Source organism: Oncorhynchus masou, chromosome 22, assembly GCF_036934945.1.
Source record: "Oncorhynchus masou masou isolate Uvic2021 chromosome 22, UVic_Omas_1.1, whole genome shotgun sequence".
Taxonomy (NCBI): Eukaryota; Metazoa; Chordata; class Actinopteri; order Salmoniformes; family Salmonidae; genus Oncorhynchus; species Oncorhynchus masou.
In genome coordinates, this window is record NC_088233.1 from 2,210,813 (window position 1) to 2,236,445 (window position 25,633).

At 40.8% G+C, this 25,633-nt stretch overlaps 1 protein-coding gene across 1 annotated transcript in view; it reads left to right on the forward strand.

Annotated features, from left to right (window-relative positions):
* LOC135509762 (mucin-2-like) overlaps positions 1–25,633 on the forward strand; it is a 100,825-nt gene that overhangs the window by 2,069 nt on the left and 73,123 nt on the right. Inside the window, exons 6-21 of the mRNA XM_064930663.1 lie at positions 4,407–4,491; positions 4,709–4,812; positions 5,017–5,236; positions 5,572–5,697; positions 7,454–7,571; positions 7,792–7,930; positions 12,561–12,668; positions 12,913–12,982; positions 13,597–13,734; positions 14,012–14,176; positions 16,346–16,440; positions 16,690–16,816; positions 24,071–24,174; positions 24,443–24,594; positions 24,769–24,818; positions 24,912–25,012. Of these exons, the coding sequence (XP_064786735.1) occupies positions 4,407–4,491; positions 4,709–4,812; positions 5,017–5,236; positions 5,572–5,697; positions 7,454–7,571; positions 7,792–7,930; positions 12,561–12,668; positions 12,913–12,982; positions 13,597–13,734; positions 14,012–14,176; positions 16,346–16,440; positions 16,690–16,816; positions 24,071–24,174; positions 24,443–24,594; positions 24,769–24,818; positions 24,912–25,012 (1,902 nt within the window). The remainder of the gene's footprint in view (positions 1–4,406; positions 4,492–4,708; positions 4,813–5,016; positions 5,237–5,571; positions 5,698–7,453; positions 7,572–7,791; positions 7,931–12,560; positions 12,669–12,912; positions 12,983–13,596; positions 13,735–14,011; positions 14,177–16,345; positions 16,441–16,689; positions 16,817–24,070; positions 24,175–24,442; positions 24,595–24,768; positions 24,819–24,911; positions 25,013–25,633) is intronic.

A 25,633-nucleotide genomic window follows, 5' to 3' on the forward strand; every position in this document is an offset into this window, starting at 1 on the left:
GGGAACTGTTGGGATAAGAGTGGGAACATCAGTGTTAGGGGAACTGATGGGATAAGAGTGGGAACAGAGTGTTAGGGGAACTATTGGGGTAAGAGTGGGAACATCAGTGTTAGGGGAACTGTTGGGATAAGAGTGGGAACATTAGTGTTAGGGGAACTGTTGGGATAAGAGTGGGAACATCAGTGTTTGGGGAACTGTTGGGATAAGAGTGGGAACATCAGTGTTAGGGGAACTATTGGGATAAGAGTGGGAACATCAGTGTTAGGGGAACTGTTGGGATAAGAGTGGGAACATCAGTGTTAGGGGAACTATTGGGATAAGAGTAGGAACATCAGTGTTAGGGGAACTGTTGGGATAAGAGTAGGAACATCAGTGTTAGGGGAACTGTTGGGATAAGAGTGGGAACATCAGTGTTAGGGGAACTGTTGGGATAAGAGTGGGAACAGAGTGTTAGGGGAACTGTTGGGATAAGAGTGGGAACATCAGTGTTAGGGGAACTGTTGGGATAAGAGTAGGAACATCAGTGTTAGGGGAACTGTTGGGATAAGAGTGGGAACATCAGTGTTAGGGGAACTGTTGGGATAAGAGTGGGAACAGAGTGTTAGGGGAACTGTTGGGATAAGAGTGGGAACATCAGTGTTAGGGGAACTATTGGGATAAGAGTAGGAACATCAGTGTTAGGGGAACTGTTGGGATAAGAGTGGGAACATCAGTGTTAGGGGAACTGTTGGGATAAGAGTGAGAACAGAGTGTTAGGGGAACTGTTGGGATAAGAGTGGGAACATCAGTGTTAGGGGAACTGTTGGGATAAGAGTGGGAACAGAGTGTTAGGGGAACTGTTGGGATAAGAGTGGGAACATCAGTGTTAGGGGAACTATTGGGATAAGAGTAGGAACATCAGTGTTAGGGGAACTGTTGGGATAAGAGTAGGAACATCAGTGTTAGGGGAACTGTTGGGATAAGAGTGGGAACATCAGTGTTAGGGGAACTGTTGGGATAAGAGTGGGAACAGAGTGTTAGGGGAACTGTTGGGATAAGAGTGGGAACATCAGTGTTAGGGGAACTGTTGGGATAAGAGTGGGAACAGAGTGTTAGGGGAACTGTTGGGATAAGAGTGGGAACATCAGTGTTAGGGGAACTGTTGGGATAAGAGTGGGAACAGAGTGTTAGGGGAACTGTTGGGATAAGAGTGGGAACATCAGTGTTAGGGGAACTATTGGGATAAGAGTAGGAACATCAGTGTTAGGGGAACTGTTGGGATAAGAGTGGGAACATCAGTGTTAGGGGAACTGTTGGGATAAGAGTGGGAACAGAGTGTTAGGGGAACTGTTGGGATAAGAGTGGGAACATCAGTGTTAGGGGAACTGTTGGGATAAGAGTGGGAACAGAGTGTTAGGGGAACTGTTGGGATAAGAGTGGGAACATCAGTGTTAGGGGAACTGTTGGGATAAGAGTGGGAACATCAGTGTTAGGGGAACTGTTGGGATAAGAGTGGGAACATCAGTGTTAGGGGAACTGTTGGGATAAGAGTGGGAACATCAGTGTTAGGGGAACTGTTGGGATAAGAGTGGGAACATCAGTGTTAGGGGAACTGTTGGGGTAAGAGTGGGAACAGAGTGTTAGGGGAACTGTTGGGATAAGAGTGGGAACATCAGTGTTAGGGGAACTGTTGGGATAAGAGTGGGAACATCAGTGTTAGGGGAACTGTTGGGATAAGAGTGGGAACAGAGTGTTAGGGGAACTGTTGGGATAAGAGTGGGAACATCAGTGTTTAGGGAACTATTGGGATAAGAGTGGGAACATCAGTGTTAGGGGAACTGTTGGGATAAGAGTGGGAACATCAGTGTTAGGGGAACTGTTGGGATAAGAGTGGGAACATCAGTGTTAGGGGAACTGTTGGGGTAAGAGTGGGAACATCAGTGTTAGGGGAACTGTTGGGATAAGAGTGGGAACATCAGTGTTAGGGGAACTGTTGGGATAAGAGTGGGAACATCAGTGTTAGGGGAACTGATGGGATAAGAGTGGGAACATCAGTGTTAGGGGAACTGATGGGATAAGAGTGGGAACATCAGTGTTTAGGGAACTATTGGGATAAGAGTGGGAACATCAGTGTTAGGGGAACTGTTGGGATAAGAGTGGGAACATCAGTGTTAGGGGAACTGTTGGGATAAGAGTGGGAACATCAGTGTTAGGGGAACTGTTGGGGTAAGAGTGGGAACATCAGTGTTAGGGGAACTGTTGGGATAAGAGTGGGAACATCAGTGTTAGGGGAACTGTTGGGATAAGAGTGGGAACATCAGTGTTAGGGGAACTATTGGGATAAGAGTGGGAACATCAGTGTTAGTGGAACTATTGGGATAAGAGTGGGAACATCAGTGTTGAGCTCTGATGGGATAAGAGTGGGAACATCAGTGTTTGTGGAACTGTTGGGATCCAGCTGAGGCATAAGAGCCTGACGAGTTGGTGGAAGCAGGGGAGCCTGGCAATCCGGCATAGTTATGAGAGCCTTGCTATACGACTGAGACGCGAGATAATAATGTAAAAACTCCCTGATGGTGAGGCGTTATTCTGTAACGAGGTGAGAATTGGGAAGCAAGTTCAGGGAGTGAGTGTCTCAGGAAAATAAACGCAACATAATACAAACCAAGAACCACGAAAAACGCACAGACACTGGAACAGAAACAATAGCGAAGAGACCAAAGGGAGTGACAAGGTAAAGAAGGGAAGGTAATCAGGTGATGGAATCCAGGTGAGACTGATGCGCTTAACCATGGTGACAGGTGTGTGCCTTAAGAGAGCAGCCTGGTGACCTCAAGGCTGGAGAGGGAGCACACGTGACAAAAAAGGTTTTAACAACATGATGAGAGTTTAAAAGATTTGATCAACATGATGAGAGTTTAAAAGGTTTTAACAACATGATGAGAGTTTAAAAGGTTTTATCAACAGGATGAGAGTTTAAAAGGTTTTAAAAACATGATTTGAGTTTAAAAGGTTTTAAAGGAAAGAGGTTATTATGTTAGGAAATTATGTTTATTCTTCATTTGTTCGGTCAGGCCAGGGTGTGACATGGGTTATTGTGGTGTGTTTTTGTCTTGGGGTTTTGTGGGATGTCTAGCGTTAGTATATGGCTGCCTGAGGCGGTTCTCAATCAGAGTCAGGTGATTATCGTTATCTCTGATTGGGAACCATATTTAGGCAGCCATATTCTTTGTGTGTTTCGTGGGTGACTGTCCTTAGTGTCCTTGTTCCTGGCTCTGTGTTAGTTTACACTAGTATAGGCTGTTTCGGTTTTCATTACGTTCTTTTGTTTTGTAGTATTGGTATTGATTCATGTTTACGTTTGTTCATTAAACATGGATCGCAATCTACACGCTGCATTTTGGTCCGACTCTCCTTCACCACATGAAAACCGTTACAAGACCAGAATAAAACTACAGTTAAACAGGTTTCCTATTTTAGATATATTGTAGACATGATCCCTAATCCACATATTTCACTTTAATGAATAACCACTTGGGTATACAGTACATTAAACATTGAATAATATTAGCAAAGTCCTGCGCACACTTATGTATTTTTCTAGGAGGCCTAATGCTCTGTATTGATCCTATCTGTATGTACCCAATCTGAAGTACAGTGCCTGTTTTGTGTTAACATCCCACTCCTTGTACACAGTGTCATATACTGGACATAGGTATATCAAATCAAATTCTATTGGTCGCATACACATATTCAGCAGATGTTATTGCGGAAGTAGCGAAATGCTTGTAGCACAGGTACAAGGAGTGGAATGTAAGCATGAACAGACTGGTACTCAGGCTAGAACAAGGTGTGGAATGTTAGCATAAACAGACTGGTACACAGGCTAGAACAAGGTGTGGAATGTTAGCATAAACAGACTGGTAACCAGGCTAGAACAAGGAGTGGAATGTTAGCATAAACAGACTTGTACCCAGGCTAGAACAAGGAGTGGAATGTTAGCATAAACAGACTGGTAACCACGCTAGAACAAGGAGTGGAATGCTAGCTTAAACAGACTGGTAACCAGGCTAGAACAAGGAGTGGAATGTTAGCATAAAATGACTGGTACCCATGCTAGAACAAGGAGTGGAATGTTAGCTTAAACAGACTGGTACCCAGGTTAGAACAGATGAAGCATTTGAAATGTCAGTACATATTAACTGCTGTAGGTGCATGGCCAGCTAGCTGTATGTGAAATGTACATGTATACAAACTGCTGTAGGTGCATTGCCAGCAAGCTGTATGTGAAATGTACATATATATGAACTGCTGTAGGTGCATGGCCAGCTAGCTGTATGTGAAATGTACATATATATGAACTGCTGTAGGTGCCTCAACAGCTAGCTTGCAATGCATTAACCCTCAGTCATCCATTGGTTTTATAGGTGGAGCTGGACTCAAAGTTCCAGAATCAGACATGTGGGCTGTGTGGAGACTTCAACGGAGTCCAGAACGAGTTCAATAGGAATGGTAAACAAAATCACCAAATGTCTGAGAGGGGCGGATTACGCTCCTGTTCTGTTCATGAATGTTTGGGTTCAATCTATGGGTTAGGAAGGGGTTCTAAAGTATTTTTCTAGGTACCATGTTAAGAAAGGGTTCTCAAAAACACAAAACACATGATGACAGAGACTGTTTGAAAGTGGAAATAAACAGGTAAGATAAAACTAGGTTCCTTTTCCTACAGATGATTATCTGAAGACAATCGACTATGCTGATATTTGGAAGATGAATGGCCCAACAGAAACCTGTACAGAAATCCCTGTTCACACTGAGCAGTGTGAAGACCAGGTATTTACAAGTCTAGAGCTGAACATTTAAGATGTCTTATTCATTACATTTAAACATGACTGTTAGTTTAAAATATCATCATGGCTGACATTTGATCATAATCCCTCCAGAAATATACAGAATGGTGTCGTCTGCGTAGAGGTGGATCAGAGAATCAAACCGTCTGTTGCCTCCAGTAATTCTTCTTCTTCTTCATCCTTTCAGACCAAACTTTGTGAGCAGCTTCTCACCAGTCTTGCCTTCAGTAGCTGTAAGGACCTGATTGCCACAGACTCCTTCATCAAGGCCTGTGCAGAAGACATGTGTCACTGTGGCAACAGCAGCAGCAGTGTCACCTGCGCCTGTCCCACCATGTCAGAGTACTCCCGCCAGTGTGCTCACGCAGGGGGGAAACCCCAGGAGTGGAAGACCGACCAGTTCTGCTGTAAGGGAACATTATTTGCATTACACATCCTTTTTGTTTTTATACTGGATTGTTTGTTTGCATTGCTCTGTTGGTAGTTTGGATGTGGGTAAAAAACTCAGCCACAGTTATATTGTAACTCAAAGTAAACACTTTTGATATGCAATAATGCTTTGCCTTAGGTAATCTATAGTGTCTTCTTCTTTGACATGCTAGTATTTACATTTATGTGACTGAAAACTGAGGAGCAAATCCCAATTTTCACTTCCAATGATGTCCATAGAAGAAGATATGAAAATGTGAAGTAATGAAGCCTCAGAAACAGATCTGTGACTCTGGTTATTTGTGTCGAGCAGTGGAGACGTGTCCTTTAAGCATGCAGTACCAGGAGTGTGGTAGTCCCTGCACTGATACCTGCTCCAACCCAAAGAGGAACCAGCATTGTGAGGAACACTGCACCGACGGATGCTTCTGCCCTGCTGGTACATGCACTCATTACTGAATACAACATCATATGTCAGCTATGTAACTATTTTAAAGTAGCTGAATACAACATCATATGTCAGCTATGTAACTATTTTAAAGTAGCTGACCACAACATCATATATCAGCTATGTAACTATTTTAAAGTAGCTGAATACAACATCATATGTCAGCTATGTAACTATTTTAAAGTAGCTGAATACAACATCATATGCCAGCTATGTAACTATTTTAAAGTAGCTGAATACAACATCATATGTCAGCTATGTAACTATTTTAAAGTAGCTGAATACAACATCATATGCCAGCTATGTAACTATTTTAAAGTAGCTGAATACAACATCATATGTCAGCTATGTAACTATTTTAAAGTAGCTGACTACAACATCATATGTCAGCTATGTAACTATTTTAAAGTAGCTGACTACAACATCATATGTCAGTTGTGTAACTATTTTAAAGTCGCTGAATATAACCGATGATGCCCTAATGCAGAGGTAGCACCACGGGTCCCAGAATGGTGGGGCAAATTGTTTTTCCCGGGGCCCAGAGCTTTTCCTAATCTGGTAACCTAACCCAGGTATACGTCAGGACCCTATAGGATCTGACTGTGATTAATTAGTAGTTGTGAAAAGGTATTTTTATGGGCAATGATGGGAGTGGGACCAGATTTACATATTTAGCAGATGCTCTTATCCAGAGAGACTTACAGAAACAGTTAGGGTAAGTGCCTTGCTCAAAGGCACACTGACAGAATTTTCACCTAGTCAGGCCAGGGATTCAAACCATTGACCTTTCAGTTACTAGCCCAATGCTCTTAACCAATAGGCTACCTGCCGCCTAGGTATACAGATATATATTTTCTTACGGGTCACAGGGTTTTAAAGAAATTCTGGAAAATCTCCTGGCTATTTAAACCAGGAAGACTGTATTAAAACTCATATCAGTTATGTGGCTATTTAAACCAGGAAGACTGTATTAAAACTCATATCAGTTATGTGGCTATTTAAACCAGGAAGACTGTATTAAAACTCATAACAGTTATGTAGCTATTTAAACCAGGAAGACTGGATTGAAACTCATAACAGTTATGTGGCTATTTAAACCAGGAAGACTGTATTAAAACTCATATCAGTTATGTGGCTATTTAAACCAGGAAGACTGTATTAAAACTCATATCAGTTATGTGGCTATTTAAACCAGGAAGGGTGTATATAACCCTGATAACAGTTATGTGGCTATTTAAACCAGGAAAAGGTTCAAGGTTACATAGATTGGAAGAGTAGCCTTTTTATAGGACTGGAGATTTCATTATTTGATCAAAGGATCAATGTATTTTATGAGATAAGGAAGGACTAAATATATTGAATGTAAGTCATGGGATCAGCTGGCTAAATGTATTGAATGTAATTCATGGGATTAGCTGGCTAAATGTATTGAATGTCATTATGGAACCAGGTGACTAAATGTAATGTATTGAATGTCATTATGGAACCAGGTGACTAAATATAATGTATTGAATGTAAGTCATGGGATCAGCTGGCTAAATGTATTGAATGTAATTCATGGGATCAGCTGGCTAAATGTATTGAATGTCATTCATGGGATCAGCTGGCTAAATGTATTGAATGTAATTCATGGGTTCAGCTAACTGAATGTTTTGAATGTCATTATGGGACCAGGTGACTACATGTAATGTATTGAATGTAAGTCATGGGTTCAGCTAACTGAATGTATTGAATGTCTTTCTCATAGGAACCGTGTTTGATGACATCACTCAGACTGGCTGTGTAGCTGTGAACCAGTGCTCTTGTCTCCACAACGGACAATCTTACCAGCCTGGACAATCATTCTCAAGAACATGCCATGAATGGTAAGAGCTGCATTGCGTTTATATAAACTGAATTGTTGTGTGTGTTGATCCGGGTGTGATGAGGCTAAACTGACTGTCTCTCTCCGTTAGTACCTGTATACAAGGCCTGTGGAGTCAGATGTTTTGAGGCTAAACTGACTGTCTCTCTCCGTTAGTACCTGTATCCAAGGCCAGTGGAGTTGTATGTGTTGAGGCTAAACTGACTGTCTCTCTCCGTTAGTACCTGTATACAAGGCCAGTGGAGTTGTATGGATCTAGATTGCCCTGCTACCTGCTCCATAGTGGGAGGTTCCCACATCACCACCTATGATGGGAAAGCCTACACCTTCCATGGAGACTGCTCATATGTCCTGTCCAAGGTAGGGCTCTAACCTACTGTGTGCAGACTGCTCATATGTCCTGTCCAAGGTAGGGATCAAACCTACTGTATGGAGTGATATTAGTGCCAACTAATTGATACAAATTCAAAGTGATTCAATTCAGATTCCACATTTTGTTGTGTAACAGCCTGAATTTAAAGTGTATTAAACAGTGATTTTTGGGAGGAGGGGAGGAGTGGGGACACTGAGCTACAATATCAAAGTCAAATCAATTTTTTCAAAACTTAACACATTTATTTAAAAGAAAATTCTCAAATGTTGAATCAATAAGTATATCAGTAAGTATTCAACTCCGTTGTTAAATACATTCAGGAGTAAACATTGACTTGGTTTAACAAGTCACATAATACATTGCATTTTTAATTTATCTTTATTTAACTAGTCAAGTCAGTTAAGAACAAATTCTTATTTTCAATGACAGCCTAGGAACAGTGGGTTAACTGCCTGTTCAGGGCTAGAACGACAGCTCGGGGATTTGAACTTGCAACCTTTTGGTTACTAGTCCACCACTCTAACCACTAGGCTACCCTGCCGCCCCGCATTGACTCACTGCATGTCAAATAATAGTGTTTAACTTGATTTTTGAATGACTACCTCATCTCTGTACCCCATACATACAACTATCTGTAAGCCGAGCAGTGAATGTCTAACACAGATTCAACCACAAAGACCAGTGAGGTTTTCCAATGCCTCGCAAAGAAGGGCACCGATTGGTAGATGGGTAAAAATTAAAAAGCAGACATTGAATATCCCTTTAAGCACGGTGAAGTTATTAATTACACTTTAGATGGTGTATCAATACACCCAGTCACTACAAAGATACAGGCGTCCTTCCTAACTCAGTTGCCGGAGAGGAAGGAAACCACTCAGGGATTTCACCATGAAGCCAAAGGTTACTTTGAAACAGTTACAGAGTTTAATGGCTGTGATAGGACAAAACTGAGGATGGATCAACAACATTGTAGTTACTCCACAGTACTAACCTAGTTGACAAGTGAAAAGAAGGAATCCTGAACAGAATAAAAACATTCCAAAACATGCATCCTGTTTGCAACAAGGTACTAAAGTCATCCTGTTTGCAACAAGGTACTAAAGTCATCCTGTTTGCAACAAGGTACTAAAGTCATCCTGTTTGCAACAAGGTACTAAAGTCATCCTGTTTGCAACAAGGTACTAAAGTCATCCTGTTTGCAACAAGGTGCTAAAGTCATCCTGTTTGCAACAAGGTACTAAAGTCATCCTGTTTGCAACAAGGCACTGAAGTCATCCTGTTTGCAACAAGGCACTAAAGTCATCCTGTTTGCAACAAGGTACTAAAGTCATCCTGTTTGCAACAAGGCACTAAAGTCATCCTGTTTGCAACAAGGTGCTAAAGTCATCCTGTTTGCAACAAGGTACTAAAGTCATCCTGTTTGCAACAAGGTACTAAAGTCATCCTGTTTGCAACAAGGTACTAAAGTCATCCTGTTTGCAACAAGGTACTAAAGTCATCCTGTTTGCAACAAGGTACTAAAGTCATCCTGTTTGCAACAAGGTACTAAAGTCATCCTGTTTGCAACAAGGTACTAAAGTCATTCTGTTTGCAACAAGGTACTAAAGTCATCCTGTTTGCAACAAGGTACTGAAGTCATCCTGTTTGCAACAAGGTACTAAAGTCATCCTGTTTGCAACAAGGCACTAAAGTCATCCTGTTTGCAACAAGGCACTGAAGTAATACTGCAAAAAATGTTGCAAAGCAATTAACTTTTTGTTCTGAATACAAAGTGTCATGTTTGGGGCAAATTCAATACAACACATTACAGGCTACCACTCTCCATATTTTCAAGCATAGTGGGGACTGCATCATGTTATCATGTTATTGCTGCCTCATGTTATGGGTATGCTTGTAATCGTTAAGGACTGGGGAGTTTTTCTGGGGAGTTTTTCAGGATTAAAGGTAAAGCACAGGAACAATCTTAGAGGAAAACCTGGTTCAGTTTGCTTTCCACCAGACACTGGGAGACAAATTCACCATTCAGCTGTATGATAAAACACAAGGCCAATTTTACCCTGGAGTTGCTTACCAAGATGACACTGAATTTTCCTGAGTGTCCTAATTACAGTTTTGACTTAAATTAGTTTTAAAATATATGGCAAGACTTGAAAATGGCTGTCTATCAATGATCAACATTCAACTTGACAGAACTTGAAGATTTAAAAAAATAATAATAATTGCAAATATTGTACAATCCAGGTGTGCAAATCTCTTAGCAACTTACCCAGAAACACTCACAGCTGTAATCACTGCCAAAGGTGATTCTAACATGTACTGACTCAGGGGTGTGAATACTAATGTAAATAAGATATTTCTGTATTTCATTTTCAACGAATTAGCAAACGTTTCTAAAAACACGTTTTCACTTTGTCATTATTGGGTATTGTGTGAAAAAAACCATATTTAATCAATTTTAAATGCAGGCTGTAACACAACAACATGTGGAATAAGTCAGGGGTCAATACTTACTGAAGGAAATGTAATTCCCTAGTACCAAAAGTAGGCAAGAAGTAAGTAGTGTGTTAAAAAAATGTGTTCCCTTAACTTTACTGTCATACCTTAACTTTACTGTCATACCTTAACTTTACTGTCATACCGTAACTTTACTGTTGTCTTTCCTATCATTAAACTGAAGACTTCGTTTTTATCGAAGTAATTAGTTACTCGATTAAACTGAATAATCATGTAACTGTAATTAACTAGGAAGTTGGGGCACCAAGGAAAGTATTCAGATTACAAAGTTATAATTTCCCAATATAACCTTTCAAATTTTTTCATAACTGATCAATAGTCTTATGGTTAATGGTTTATTTATTTTATTTTTTAAGTCTTCTGATTAATGAATTATTTACTTTACCTCACGTTAGTCTAATTCAAAACGTCGTACATTTTTGGTTATCTGTACAAACCCAGTCTTCACTATGAGTCATCCATACATCAATTGTCTTAAATCATTTATTTATTACTAACTAAGTCATTCACAGAAATGCATAAACAAACTAACAAACTTGGTAAATGTAGTTACATGAAATGACAGGAGAATATGCCCTAGTGGGCTTAACCGGCATGGCGGCTTGTTAGACAAAGGAGAAATGGGGGGTCGACTAAGAAGTCACTACAGAGTTAATTATAACAATTAAAATGCTAATCCTTTACCCATGAACGCTCACTCATTCGGGAACAATTGCAATCAAATATATGTATTTATGCTCAGTGTCGTCTTGATCGCTGGTGAAAAGTGTATGTCTTTCGTAGAATTGTCTGTCTCTCTCCCTCTCTCTCTCTGTCTTGGTTAGAGGGGATAGTTCAAAGTGACATTCGTTATTGAATGGATGTTTCGGCGGTTGTCGTTCTTCGCGTTCAATGATGCCGAATTCCTAGCTGCAGACTAGTAATTAATATCAAAGGCTTGTTCTTATTCTGCCGGTATCGATAGTCTAAGATTTTAACCACGTGATATGGTTAAAATATTCTACAACCTTTAGCCATCTCGTAATTGAGCTAAGCTTGGTCTGCTGATCGAAAACCCGAGTGGGGGTTTTATTCGGAAGGTCCGAAGAGGGCTGTCTCAGGATGTCTGACCCTAACCGGGCTTAGGGGCTGTCCTCTGATTTAGTTCAAATCAAAAGGGAATTGTATTTTTCTTCATTAAACATTCCACAATAATATTACACAATTATACAAACAGTATCATACTCACTCATTCATCTTATACAACAATTAGATGTAAACCTCATATCTGAGGCTATCATATAAACAGTGTAATGGTAATGTGGCCACACCGTCTCTCTTGAGCTTCCCAAGTTGTGACAAACGGACCAGTTCGTAGCTGGATTCTTCACTGGTCTTTTACACTTTCTCTGGAACATGAAACTTGTTTGAACCTCAAGTTCTGTGAGGTGGAAGGATTTCCTTTGTCTCCATGAAAAACTATCCTCTATAACTGTGTGTCCATGAGGTACTCTCAGGAATTTATGACCTCTGACCACAGCAGCCAAGTTGAAGGAGGAAAGGGGGAGGCAGTTGGAGAGGGGGATGGGGTTGCTATACTCAGAGGCCAACGTCATGACACTGTCATACCTTGACTTTACTGTCATACCTTGACATTACTGTCATACCGTACTGTTACTGTCATACCTTGACGTTACTGTCATACCTTGACGTTACTGTCATACCTTAACGTAACTGTCATACCTTAACGTTACTGTCATACCTTAACATTACTGTCATACCGTAACATTACTGTCATACCTTGACTTTACTGTCATACCTTAACTCTACTGTCATACCTTAACTCTACTGTCATACCTTAACATTACTGTCATACCTTGACTTTACTGTCATACCTTGACTTTACTGTCATACCTTAACTCTACTGTCATACCTTGACATTACTGTCATACCTTAACTTTACTGTCATACCTTAACTTTACTGTCATACCTTGACTTTACTGTCATACCTTGACTTTACTGTCATACCTTAACTTTACTGTCATACCTTAACTTTACTGTCATACCTTAACATTACTGTCATACCTTGACTTTACTGTCATACCTTATACCAATTGTCCCCAGCAAACCAACGAGACTGCTTTCACAGTCCTGGGTGACATAGTGAAATGTGGGAAGACGGACATTGAGACCTGCCTAAGATCTGTAACCCTGGTCACACCAGAGTCCACGGTAAGTTAGCCAGTCAGTGACTCGTATCACCACTTCAGGGTTGGAGTAAATTACATTTAATTTCCAGTCAATTCAGGCAGTCCACTGAATTCCAATTCCAAAGCTCTTCATTGTTTTTCAGTGGGGAACATTTGGAATTGGAATGAGGTTTTCTTTCTGAATCGACTGGAATTGACTCCAACCCTGTTCCACACTCCTCACCAGGGGTGTCGCTTTATCTCAAGTTGTATTTTGACACTTGCAGATGATTGTCATCGAGGCCAGTGGAAGGGTCTTTGTCAACAAGATGTTTTCTCAGATGCCGCTTTTCATGGGTGAGTGACTGATTGATGGCTGCTTGAGGGGATACAGAGATGTTGTCACGACTTCCGCCGAAGTCGGCACTTCTCCTTGTTCGGGTGGTGTTTGGCGGTCGACGTCACCGGCTTTCTAGTCACCATCCATCCATGTTTTCGTTTCGTTTTGTTTTGTCTGTATCACACACACCAGGTTTCTATTACATATCACGTTCCTTATTTAACCCTCTGGCATACATTCTTGTTCTGTCCGTGATTGTTTATGTCGTTAGTGGTTGTGTTTTGTGCTAGTGTTTTTTGTATGTTCCTATTTGGAATGTTGCTTGATATTTTAAGTAAACTCAGTTATGTTACTGAATACCTGTGTCCTGCGTCTGACTCCGCTATAACTCTGCACCCAATCGCTGACAGATGTGACATCTGTCTATTTTTTGTAGTCATTGATCAGTATAAATGTATGTTTGAAACCCTTCCCATGCAGTACATTCTGTACCAGAAGTTGTCTCTTTCTTTCGTATTTCTTTCCTTGTCTAGCAGCATGTAACACCATAAGCATCCCACAATAGGGAAGTGGGAAATAAAAGTTAATGGTAAACCAGATTGTAACTAGAACTTGTGTATATTTTCCACAGCGGATGTAAGGATCTTTCAGCCCTCTACGTTCTACATCGTTGTGCATACCTCTTATGGGCTCCGTCTAGAGGTCCAGCTAACACCTATAATGCAGGTCTACATCGTAGCTAGCAGTTCACACAAAGAAAAAACCCAGGGTATGTTTCTCTCTGTTCATTTAAAGTCTTTGTGAAAAGATAATCGTTTTTGGGTTGTTGAGAAGCGCTATATAAATCTCATGCATTATTATTATAAAAGCTGATTGGTTATCAAACTACTGTTAATGTAACGTGTGTCACCATACCGCTTGTTTGAGGGGTTCGGTCAAACCTCACCTGAAACAATTATTAATAAACTAATCATACTTGATGCATTGCATCTTTAGTCAATTTTAGTTCAAATCACCTGTTATAATGTTTTGTACGTCTTATCCAGGTCTTTGTGGAGACTTTAACAGCTTCCACACTGACGACTTCAGAACCATCAATGGACTGGTGGAAGGAACCGCTGTGACATTCGCCGACACGTGGAAGACCAAAGCAAGCTGTCCTGATGTGGCACAGAGCTTTGAGATCCCATGCAGTCTGAGTGTAGAGAACGGTACTCCTTCGACCTCTTTAAAAACACTAACATATGTCTAATGCAGCGGTTCTCAAACTAGGGGTCACAACCCCATGTGGGGTCACTTTATATGAAAATGGGGTCTCGGGAGAATTTCCAAAATACAAAAAAATATATACGCTGAACAAAATATAAACGCAACATGGAAAGTGTTGCTCCCATGTTTCATGAGCTGAAAAAAAAGATCCCAGACATTTTCCTGATGCACAAAAAGCTTATTTCTCTCAAATGTTATGCACACATTTATTTACATCCCTGTTAGTGAGCATTTCTCCTTTGCCAAGATAATTCATCCATCTGACAGGTGTGGCAGATCAAGAAGCTGATTGAAAAGCATGACAATTACACAGGTGCACCATGTGCTGGGGACAATTAAAGGGTAAAAAAAGGACACTCTAAAATGTGAGGTTTTGTCACAAAACACAACACAAAAGATGTCTAAAGTTTTGAGGGAGAGTGCAACTGGCATGCTGACTGCAGTAAAGTCCACCAGAGCTGTTGCCAGAGAATTGAATTTTAATTTCTCTACCATAAGCCACCTTCAACATAATTGTTGACAACCCCAGACAACATTTATGATGGTGGGGTTATGGTATGGGCATGCATAAGCTACAGACAATGAACACTCTTGCATTTTATCGATGGCAATTTGAATGCTCAGAGATACTATTACAAGATCCTCTGGCCTCTTTCTAGAGCTCCAACTTCGAACCTGAAGATCACTGACGTCATGATTTGACATTGTATTTTCCATTTGTCTTGAAAGCACCTTGGTACCCTTCACCAGCTCATATCTGTGTTAAGCTGGATTCAGTGCTCTCGTCTGCGTTAAAACCAAATATCAATCCAGGTTGGATGTGACAGCAGAGATGAGGTGCTCACTGTTGACCACACCCCCTGACTTTGAGAAGCTATGCCGCGACATTCATCAAGTCATACCCATCTCATTAGCGGTGGTGAGATAAGATACATAATGTAAGACTAGTTTGAAATTGACTATCATCATAGCCCCACATTAACAGTATGTGATGGTGAGTTGAGAAGACAAATCAGAAATACTGTTCATGTTTTTCAATTGACTGCCCGAATAAAAAGGTTAACACTGACTGTTAATAAAAATGTAAAGAATCACATGGTTGCCGTCACGAGTATTTTCTAAATGGGGTGGTGGGCCAAACACACAAATCACAGAGATACCATGACAAGATCCGGAGGCCTATTGTCATGCCATTCATACACCGCCATCACCTCATGTTTCAACATGATAATGCACAGCCCCAAGTCGCAAGGATCTGTACACAATTCCGGGACGTTGAAATTGTCCCAGTTCTTCCATGGCCGCACTTGACCGTTGCACTTGAATCATTCCCACGTTGAACGGCTTGTTCCACTACGGAATGAAACCTACACACTATTGCAGAGATTTTGATATTACCGTCCGCAATCGATGTGGGAGGATAGAGGCACATGTTAAACAAAAAGTGTATGCTATTTCTCGCAATCAAGAGGAAACTCTGACTGAACGACTCACAAACTCCCCAGTTTATGCAAATGGACGTTTATCCAAATGCTGTGGAGGCCGAGATGCCCCATGCATTGAATTTTGTTCGCTATACATATCGGGGGATGCTATTCATGAGGACGTATTGTTCTGTCTGACGATTTCTGAGCATGACATGGCACAGGGGATGTTCCGTATTGACAAAAACAGATTCCATGTGATTGAAAGGTGGACTCTTGCACAAATGGGGCAAATCTATTGTGGGACAGCGGGCAGGCCTATTCACTAAATGGGGTCGTGGGCCAAAAAGGTTTGGGATCCCCTGGTCTAATGAAACAATACCCAAACACGCTTCAGCCCAGCTTGAACAAAAAGGGAATCAGGTGCTCGACTGAGGGACTTGATAATACCAAAACTATTCCTTACTAGTAGTAGAAAAAGGATCACTCTGTGCATAGATCTGAGTTTATTCTCCAACTAACCATTTGTATTTTTTCATTATGTTTCGGCGTAGAGAGCCTTTATCAGAGCCTTGGAATACTTCTTGGGGATTACACTTACATATGTCTACTGAGATGCACAGTAAAGCCTAGATAAAAACTCTTTCTACTTTGTTAAATGTTGCTAATATCTCATATGTTTTACAGAGAGATATGCCAAGCACTGGTGCTTGATGCTGTCAGATCGTGAAGGAATATTTTCCCAATGCCACACCGAGATCAACCCAAATTACTACATGGAAGTAAGTATGGTGATGTTAAAATGCTCTTTAATTACAGAGTTATCCCAAAGCTCTAAGAATATTTTTTTTTAAACGATCATTTTAGAAGTTCAATATCAAAATGATCTAATTTTAATTTAATTTATCTCAAAACATCTATTCGGATTTTTTAATACTATTGTCCTGTACTTGTGTGTGATTTCAGAAAACAGTAGTTTTCTTCATTATCACATCTCATAACTTCTTCTGTTTCTTCTTCTCTCCCTGAAGATCTGCCTATATGACAGTTGTAACTGTGAGAGGAGTGAGGAGTGCATGTGTGCTGCGGTCTCCTCCTACGTCCATGCATGTGCTGCTGCAGGCGTCCTGCTCAGTGGATGGAGAAACACCACCTGTGGTAAGATAAACATCAGAGATACTGAATGTATTTATTAATTAATTAATGAAGGGTTCCCCTCCTATTTTTCCACGGTGTCCAGGGTTTACCCTCCTATTAACCCACAGTGTCCAGGGTTCACCCTCCTATTAACCCACGGTGTCCAGGGTTCACCATCCTTTAATTTTTTTTTATTTCACCTTTATTTAACCAGGTCGGCTAGTTGAGAACAAGTTCTCATTTACACCTGCGACCTGACCAAGATAAAGCATAGCAGTGTGAACAGACAACAACACAGAGTTACACATGGAGTAGACAATAATCAAGTCATTAAGACAGTAGAAAAAAAGGAAAAAATAGTCTATATACATTGTGTGCAAAAGGCATGAGGAGGTAGGCGAATAATTACAATTTAGCTGAAAACACTGGAGTGATTAATGATCAAATGGTCATGTGCAGGTAGAGATACTGGTGTGCAAAATAGCAGAAAAGTAAATAAATAAAAACAGTATGGGGATGAGGTAGGTAAGTTGGGTGAGCTATTTACCGATTATGTACAGCCGACTATGTACAGCTGCAGCGATCGGTTAGCTGCTCAGATAGCAGATGTTTAAAGTTGGTGAGGGAGATAAAAGTCTCCAAATTCAGCGATTTTTGCAATTCGTTCCAGTCACAGGCAGCAGAGAACTGGAAGGAAAGGCGGCCAAATCAGGTGTTGACGTTAGGGATGATCAGTGAGATACACCTGCTGGAGCACGTGCTACGGGTGGGTATTGCCAATGTGAGCTTTACCTAGCATGGACTTGTAGATGACCTGGAGCAGGTGGGTCTGGCAACGAATATGTAGCGAGTGCCAGCCAACAAGAGCATACAGGTCGCAGTGGTGGGTGGTATAAGGTGCTTTAGTAACCAAACGGATGACACTGTGATAAACTACATCCAGTTTGCTGAGTAGAGTATTGGAAGCTATTTTGTAGATGACTTCGCCGAAGTCGAGGATCGGTAGGATAGTCAGTTTTACTAGGGTAAGGAAACACCCCCCTGAAATGGACAAAAATGAATGGGAAGTCATTGTCACTGGACAAACCATATACACGGTGTCCAATACCACTCAATTCGGCGTCGTTTCGTGTAAATTTGATTGCAAATGCCATATGGCAAATGCCAGTTGTAACACTTTAAAAATCCAACAGGTGGCGAGCGCGCTCCACCGTGGTTTTTCATATTGCAAATGCAACACAGGTCAATATCCAAAATCAAAATTTTGAAAAAGTGACATTTTTTCAAAAACGTATCACCCCCCAAAAAAGTGCTTTCTGGACCGTTTTTCGAAATTCTTTCGATTTTTTTTTTGTCAATTACACATGTGTAAGAACTGTATGAACATACTTTTGTCCAATTTTATTATAATTATTTTTTATTATTATTTTTTTTAATTTTTTTACTTGCGCATAGGGCATATATTTTGTCCATTTGCAATATGATTTCATATGAAGTCATAAAAAACTTCACACGCCCTTAAAAAAGTGCTTTCTGAACCGTTTTTCGAAATTCTTTCGAATTTTGTGTCAATTACACATGTATAAGAACTGTATCAACATAATTTAGTCGTATTTTATTATCATAATTTCTTTTTTTACTTGTGCATAAGGCATATGTTTTGTCCATTTGCAATATAATTTCATTGGAAGTCAAAAGTCGAAAATGTGAACTTTTTTTCAAAAACTTATCACCCTCGTAAAAAAGTGTTTTCTGGACCGTTTTTTTTAATTTGTTTTGATTTCCTGTCAATTCATATTTATTTATTTTATTTGAACTTTATTTAACTAGGCAAGTCAGTTAAGAACAAATTCTTATTTTCAATGATGCCCTGGGAACAGTGGGTTAACTGCCTGTTCAGGGGAAGAAAGACAGGTTTGTACCTTGTCATCTCGGGATTTGAACTTGCAACTTTCCGGTTCCTAGTTCAACACTCTAACCACTAGGCTACCCTGCCGCCCCTAATCATGTGTAAGAACTGTATGAATATACTTTTGTAAAATTTTATTATCATATTTTTTTTTTTACTTGTGCATAAGGAACATGATTTGTCCATTTGCAATATGATTTCATAGGCAGTCAAAAGTCATAGTCAAAAGTCACTTTTTTGGGGGTCAAATGCCATAATTTGATATGCTCAAAAATCCTTTAGAAATGCAAAATTGACTGGCCCAATGAACTCGGGATGGCCGGGCAGTGCTAGATGTTCCTTTCCATCACTTGTTGTGTTGATTTCATCATGTCCATTTGGTGATGTTTTTTTCACTATAGAATCATATTGCAAATGCATGTGCATTTGCAATATGTTTCAATGGGCATTTACCATCACGAATTTGTCATGCTCAAAAATCATGCAGAATTGCAAAATTGACTGACCTGATGAACACAGGATGGCCGGGCAGTGATAGTTGCTAATGAACCGGCAGTTAACCCACTGTTCCTAGGGCATCATTGAAAATAAGAATTTATTCTTAACTGACTTTCCTGGTTAAATAAAGATGAAAATATAATAAAAAATGTCAATTTGGTGATGTTTCTTCACTGTTGAATCATATTGCAAGTGCACGTGCATTTGCAATATGTTTCAATTGGCATCACGAATGTGTCTTGCTCAAAAATCCTTCAGAAATGCAACATTGACTGGCCTGATGAACACAGGATGGCCGGGCATTGATAGTGGTTCTTCTCCTTTGCTCGTTGTGTTGATTTCATTATGTCCATTTGTTTATGTTTTCTCACTTTTGCAAATTCACTGTGTATTTGCAATATGGTTCAATGGGCATTTACCATCATGAATTTGTCATGCTATAAAAATCCTGCAGGAATGCGAAATTGACTGAACCGATGAACTCGGGATGGCTGGGCAGTGATTCTGTTTCCTCTCCATGGCTCGTTAGGGTTTAATTCAGAATGTCACTTTGGTGATGGTACCTCACTGTTTAAACATATTGCAAATGGACAAGAGTCACCAGCAAGTCACCGTCCATCAGTCAATTAGAGATCATTCTGACACCAAACTGATACAAACTGACACCAAACCCACTCTTTCCAACTCGCTTAGTAGCCAACTATCACATACTTCAGAGATGGCCCAAAATTCACGCCTTGTGTTCAAACCATAATAAAATGTAAAAAACGTAGTTACGTTAAAGCTGCGGGTCCAGTTCTGATGTTATGTGTAGGCCTAGCTGACGCGACCCCGAATCCCAAGTTTCGGCTCGATAGGTCATTTGGTGCCCGAGCAAGACCCTAATTGGTGCTGAAAATCCACTTTTTTCCATGACTTGCTACGTGGTCCTTGAATGAGCTATCGGACAGAAACGTTGGGGTCCGTCTATATGGTCCGAGACGGTCGCAATGCACCTAGTCTTGCGACTCTGAGACTTTTCTAAATGTCGTCATTTTCTTAATGGTCAAAATGAATTGAAGTCATTGCAAATGTACGAGGCTGTTTCTCGGTCCGAGAACATTCTAGAGCCAAGTAACTCACCACGCACTATCGATCTGAGGTCTAGAACAGGTTTCTCACGTTTCGGAACTCTAGGTCTGACGGTTCTTTTCTAGCTCGAACAAAGCTAACTATTGCAGGCACTGTCTGTCTCTACGCTCCCCAATGGGTCCCTCCTGCCAAGCTGTGTATGTGTGTGATTTAGTTTTTCTTAGAAATTTTATGGGAAAATGACTGATTTACAGTTCATGGGGGTTGCCTAATCACACATATGGAGTTTTGGAAAGATCTGACTTTTTTAACTCTTCGAAACAGCCCCTTTGACACCAATTATGGCACTTCCGGTTGGCACAGGAAGCTATAAGTCAACACATATCCTCATTGGGGTATGCTTTTACAGAATCCTGAGTTTTAAGTCTTTACGTTAAGAACTGACTGATTTACACAGGGTTGAATGCACTATTTCTATCAAACTGCAGGTAGGGTATGGATATACACTTTTAGGGTGATTTTAACCACTTTCGGTTGGTCCAGGAAGCTTCGAATCGACACAGGTAGACCTCATAGTGTCCTGATGGACTGTCATTGAAGACAGGTTCATAAGGCATTCATAACCCACATAGGCTTCAGGTTGACTTTAGAGGAGCAGGCAATGTATTCCTATGTGGAGAGATGTCAATGTAATCTGTAAGATAAAAAAACCCTGTTTTACTGTTAAGGGTTAATGTCACACGGTCAAGGTTAGGCTTGCACAGATCGGGAGGACCTCAGGATCATACCTGAGGTCGAATTGTGCTTCTCACCCTAACGGTTCTCTCACTGACATTTTGGGCCAGGCTTCATTCTGGGCCTACTTTTTTTCACGGTCGCTGCACTCAGAGCGAGCTAGGGTCAAGCGGGGCATCTCGTTAAACTCGGCACGGCCTAGAGAATATGGAAATGCCATTGAAGGCTCTGTGTGTCTTTAAGCACCGCACTTTGTAACTCCATCCTTGCTGTGTGTGTGTGTGTGTGTGTGTGTGTGTGTGTGTGTGTGTGTGTGTGTGTGTGTGTGTGTGTGTGTGAGAGAGAGCTTTTCCTTTGACTGACTTACAGTTCATGGGGGTTACCTAATCACACATATGAAGTTTTGAAAAGATCTGACATTTTTAACCCTTGGAAACAGCCACTATGACACCATTTAAGGCACTTCCGGTTGGCACAGGAAGCTATAAATAAACTCATATCCTGATTGGTGTATGCCTTTACAGAATCCTGAGTTTTAAGTCTTTACGTTAAGAACTGAGTTATTTACGGAGGGTTTAGTGAGTGGGTGTTATTTCAGAAAATCATAGGAAATCACAGAAATCTCGCAGAGCTCCGCAGCGCACTTTAAAACGATTCGTATGAACACCATGCAACTGGATCTGTAACTGTTAAAAAAAAAAACTATTTTTGAACATCACCAATTTGACATTGTACGATTTCTCTTAAATGACGATAGATAAATTGCTGGTTCTTTTTTTTGTTGACACCGGAGGCTCCTTGACTTTGACGTGAAGTGGAAAAATTATTGCTCTATTTACATTTTGGACCTTTAATCCCAGAAAAATGTCCATAACTCAAAAACCGTTGAGGCCTGCAATATCAGTTCTGTTATACTCACAGACAATATTTTTACAGTTTTGGAAACTTTAGAGTGTTTTCTATCCTCAACTTATATGCATATTCTAGCATCTTGTCCTGACAAAATAGCCCGTTTACTTTGGGAACGTTATTTTTCCAAAAATGAAAAAAGTGCCCCCTAGTTTCAAGAGGTTAAGCATATCCCAGTTTAGGTCACCTAACAGAACAAACTCTGAAGCTAGATGAGGGGCGATCAATTCACAAATGGTGTCCAGGGCACAGCTGGGAGCTGAGGGGGGTCGGTAGCAGGCGGCAACAGTGAGAGACTTATTTTTTAAATTAGTAGTTCGAACTGTTTGGGTATGGCATTACTTTGACATTACTTTGCAGGGTGTCTCTGCAGTAGACTGCAACTCCTCCCCCTTTGGCAGTTCTATTTTGACGGAAAATGTTATATTTGGATATGGAAATCTCAGAATTTTTGGTGGCCTTCCTAATCCAGGATTCAGACACGGCATGACATCAGGGTTGAAGGAGTGTGCTAAAGCAGTGAGTAAAACAAACTTAGGGAGGAGGCTTCTGATGTTGACATGCATGACACCAAGGCTTTTTCGATCACAGAAGTCAACAAATGAGGGTGCCTGGGGACATACAGGGCCTGGGTTTACCTCCACATCACCCGCGGAACAAAGGAGGAGTAGTATGAGGGTGCGGCTAAAGGCTATCAAAACTGGTCGCCTAGAGCGTTGGGGACAAGCAATAAAAGGAGCAGATTTCTGGGCATGGTAGAAAATATTCAGGGCATAATACACAGACAGGGGTATGGTGGGGTGCAGGTACAGCAGAGGTAAGCTCAGGCACTGGGTGATGATAAGAGAGGTTGTATTTCTGGACATGCTGGTTGTAATGGGTGAGGTGTGTGGGATGTGGTACAAAGGAGGTATCAGAGGTATGAAGAGTGAAACTAGGGGCTCCATTGTAAACTAAAACAATGATAACTAACCTGAACAACAGCATAAAGGCATGTTGACATTTGACATAGACATACAGCGAGGCATAAAGTAATCGCAGGTGTTGATTGGGAGAGCTAGCTAAAACAACAGGTGAGACAACAACAGCTAATCAGCTAACATAACAACAGCAGGTAAAATGGCGATGACTAGGCAGAGAGGGTCGGATTAACTACAAACAGAGCCTGAGTTTGCGGCTGGCGCCGACAGATACAAATTAAATAAACAGAATGGAGTACCGTGATTAATGGACAGTCCAGCAGGCATCAGCTATGTAGCCAAGTGATCATAGTGTCCAGAGGGCAGCAGTAGATGGAACAGGGAAGCCGCCACTACGCTAGCACTCGGGCGACACAGCGTTTAAAGTTAGTAGCCCTCCGACGGAGGCTGGTTGAAGGCACAGCGGATGGAGTATTCGTCGGCAGACCAGTCGTGGTGGTGCGGCGGGGGGCCGTGTCGACAGAGAATCCAAGCCAGGTGGCGAAAGAGGTATTGTAGAATTTAGTTTGCTAGCCGGGAGATGCGCCTGGCTCATGGCTAACTGATGCTAGGATCCGGTGGAGTATTGGGCTCTATCCGTGTATGAGTGGGGTTCGGGTGAACAGCTGAGTAGGCCGGGAGGTGGGCCTCATGTATAGCTTCGGTACTGGATGCCACGGTGAGTGCATGCTAGCTCGCTGCAAGCTAGCTGTGAAGATCAGAAGTAGTGGTCCAAGGATTACGGCAGGAATCCGGCGTTGTTATGGAGAGACAATTCGATACTGTTAGACTGGCGAGTATTATCCAGGCTAAAACAGGGCTGGTATCTGTGCAGAAGGTAAAAGCCGCTAGCAGTAGCTAACAATGACGAAGTAGCTTCTAGCTAATTAGCTGGTTAGCTTCTGGAGGTTCTTGAATGTGTTCTAAAATTATAATATATTTTTTTAAATAATAGCGATACCATATCACATTGGGTGAGGCAGGTTACTGGAAGGTATATTCGAATTAAAAATCGAAAAGAGAAAATAAAGTTGAAATATATATACAAAAAATACGAAAAATACAAAAGTACACGAGACACAAACAAAACACGTCTTCATCTTGGATCAAGATGGCGTATTTACCCTCTTATTTAAAAACAAAATACCCCAAAACATATAATTAAATGTTGAATCACCATACTGTTTTCCACAGGGAAGTACTCCTCCAGCTGCCCTGACACGATGGTCTATGACTACACGATGACCAGCTGTGACCGTACCTGTCGTTCACTGAGCCAGACAGACTTCACCTGCCAGGTACATTTACATGGACATCTCATTTCTATTCATGTTACTTATTTAATATTATTATTATTATTCATTTTATTAATGTCTTGCTGTTGTGACTGTTGTTTTTGTCTTGTTGTTGCTGTGTTGTAGTAGTTGGGTATGTTGTTGTTGTCTTTGTTGCTGTTGTTGTCATGTTGTTGCGTATCTTGTTCTTGTTGTGGATGTTGTTGTTGCTGCAGACATGCCCAAAGTAATTTCCCCTCATGGATAAAACATTTTTAATTGAATTGAACAGTTAGACCATGTGTCTGTGGACGGCTGTGGCTGTGCCGAGGGAACCTACCTGAACGACCAGGGAGAGTGTGTCCCTGCCTCACGCTGCTCCTGCTACAATGGAGGCACAGTAGTGCCCCCTGGAGAGGTCACCAGGATCTATGGGGCTACATGGTAAGGACTTGGTTGGCATGTGAAAGAAAATCTCTGAAAATCTGATGGTCTTTGTTGTGGCTCTATTAAAATGTTTAGAAATCGACTGTCTTCTTATGAAGTCTTGGTTTGCTTCAAGAGACATGCTAAACCATGCTTAACCCCCCTCCTCTTATACCCCTCTTAACCACCCAGCTCTTGCAGACAAGGGAAATTAAGCTGTACTGGAGAACCACAACATTTATGTGAGCACTCTGAAATAAGGCATATCACTTTACAACCAAGACCCTGTAGTTTAGTCCCTACTAACCTATAAAACCTATGTCTGTTCTCTGCAGCCTGTGAAGAACCAATGGGTTTCTTCAACTGTTCTAGTGCAGGGCCCGGAGCCAAGGGCTCAGAGTGCCAGAAGAGCTGTCAAACACTAGACAGTCACTGTGTAAGTCTACAATGGGACATGTCTTACAACACGTTAATAAAAACATGTCTTACAACACATTAATAGAAACATGCCTTACAACACGTTAATTAAAACATATCTTACATCACGTTAATAAAAACATGCCTTACAACACGTTAATAAAAACATGCCTTATAACACGTTAATAAAAACATGCCTTACAACACGTTAATAAAAACATGCCTTACAACACGTTAATAAAAACATGCCTTACAACACGTTAATAAAAACATGCCTTACATCACGTTAATAAAAACATGCCTTACAACACGTTAATAAAAACATGCCTTACAACACGTTAATAAAACATGCCTTACAACACGTTAATAAAAACATGCCTTACATCGCGTTAATAAAAACATGCCTTACATCGCGTTAATAAAAACATGCCTTACATCACGTTAATAAAAACATGCCTTACAACACGTTAATAAAAACATACCTTACAACACGTTAATAAAACATGCCTTACAACACGTTAATAAAACATGCCTTACAACATGTTAATAAAACATGCCTTACAACACGTTAATAAAACATGCCTTACAACACGTTAATAAAACATGCCTTACAACACGTTAATAAAACATGCCTTACAAC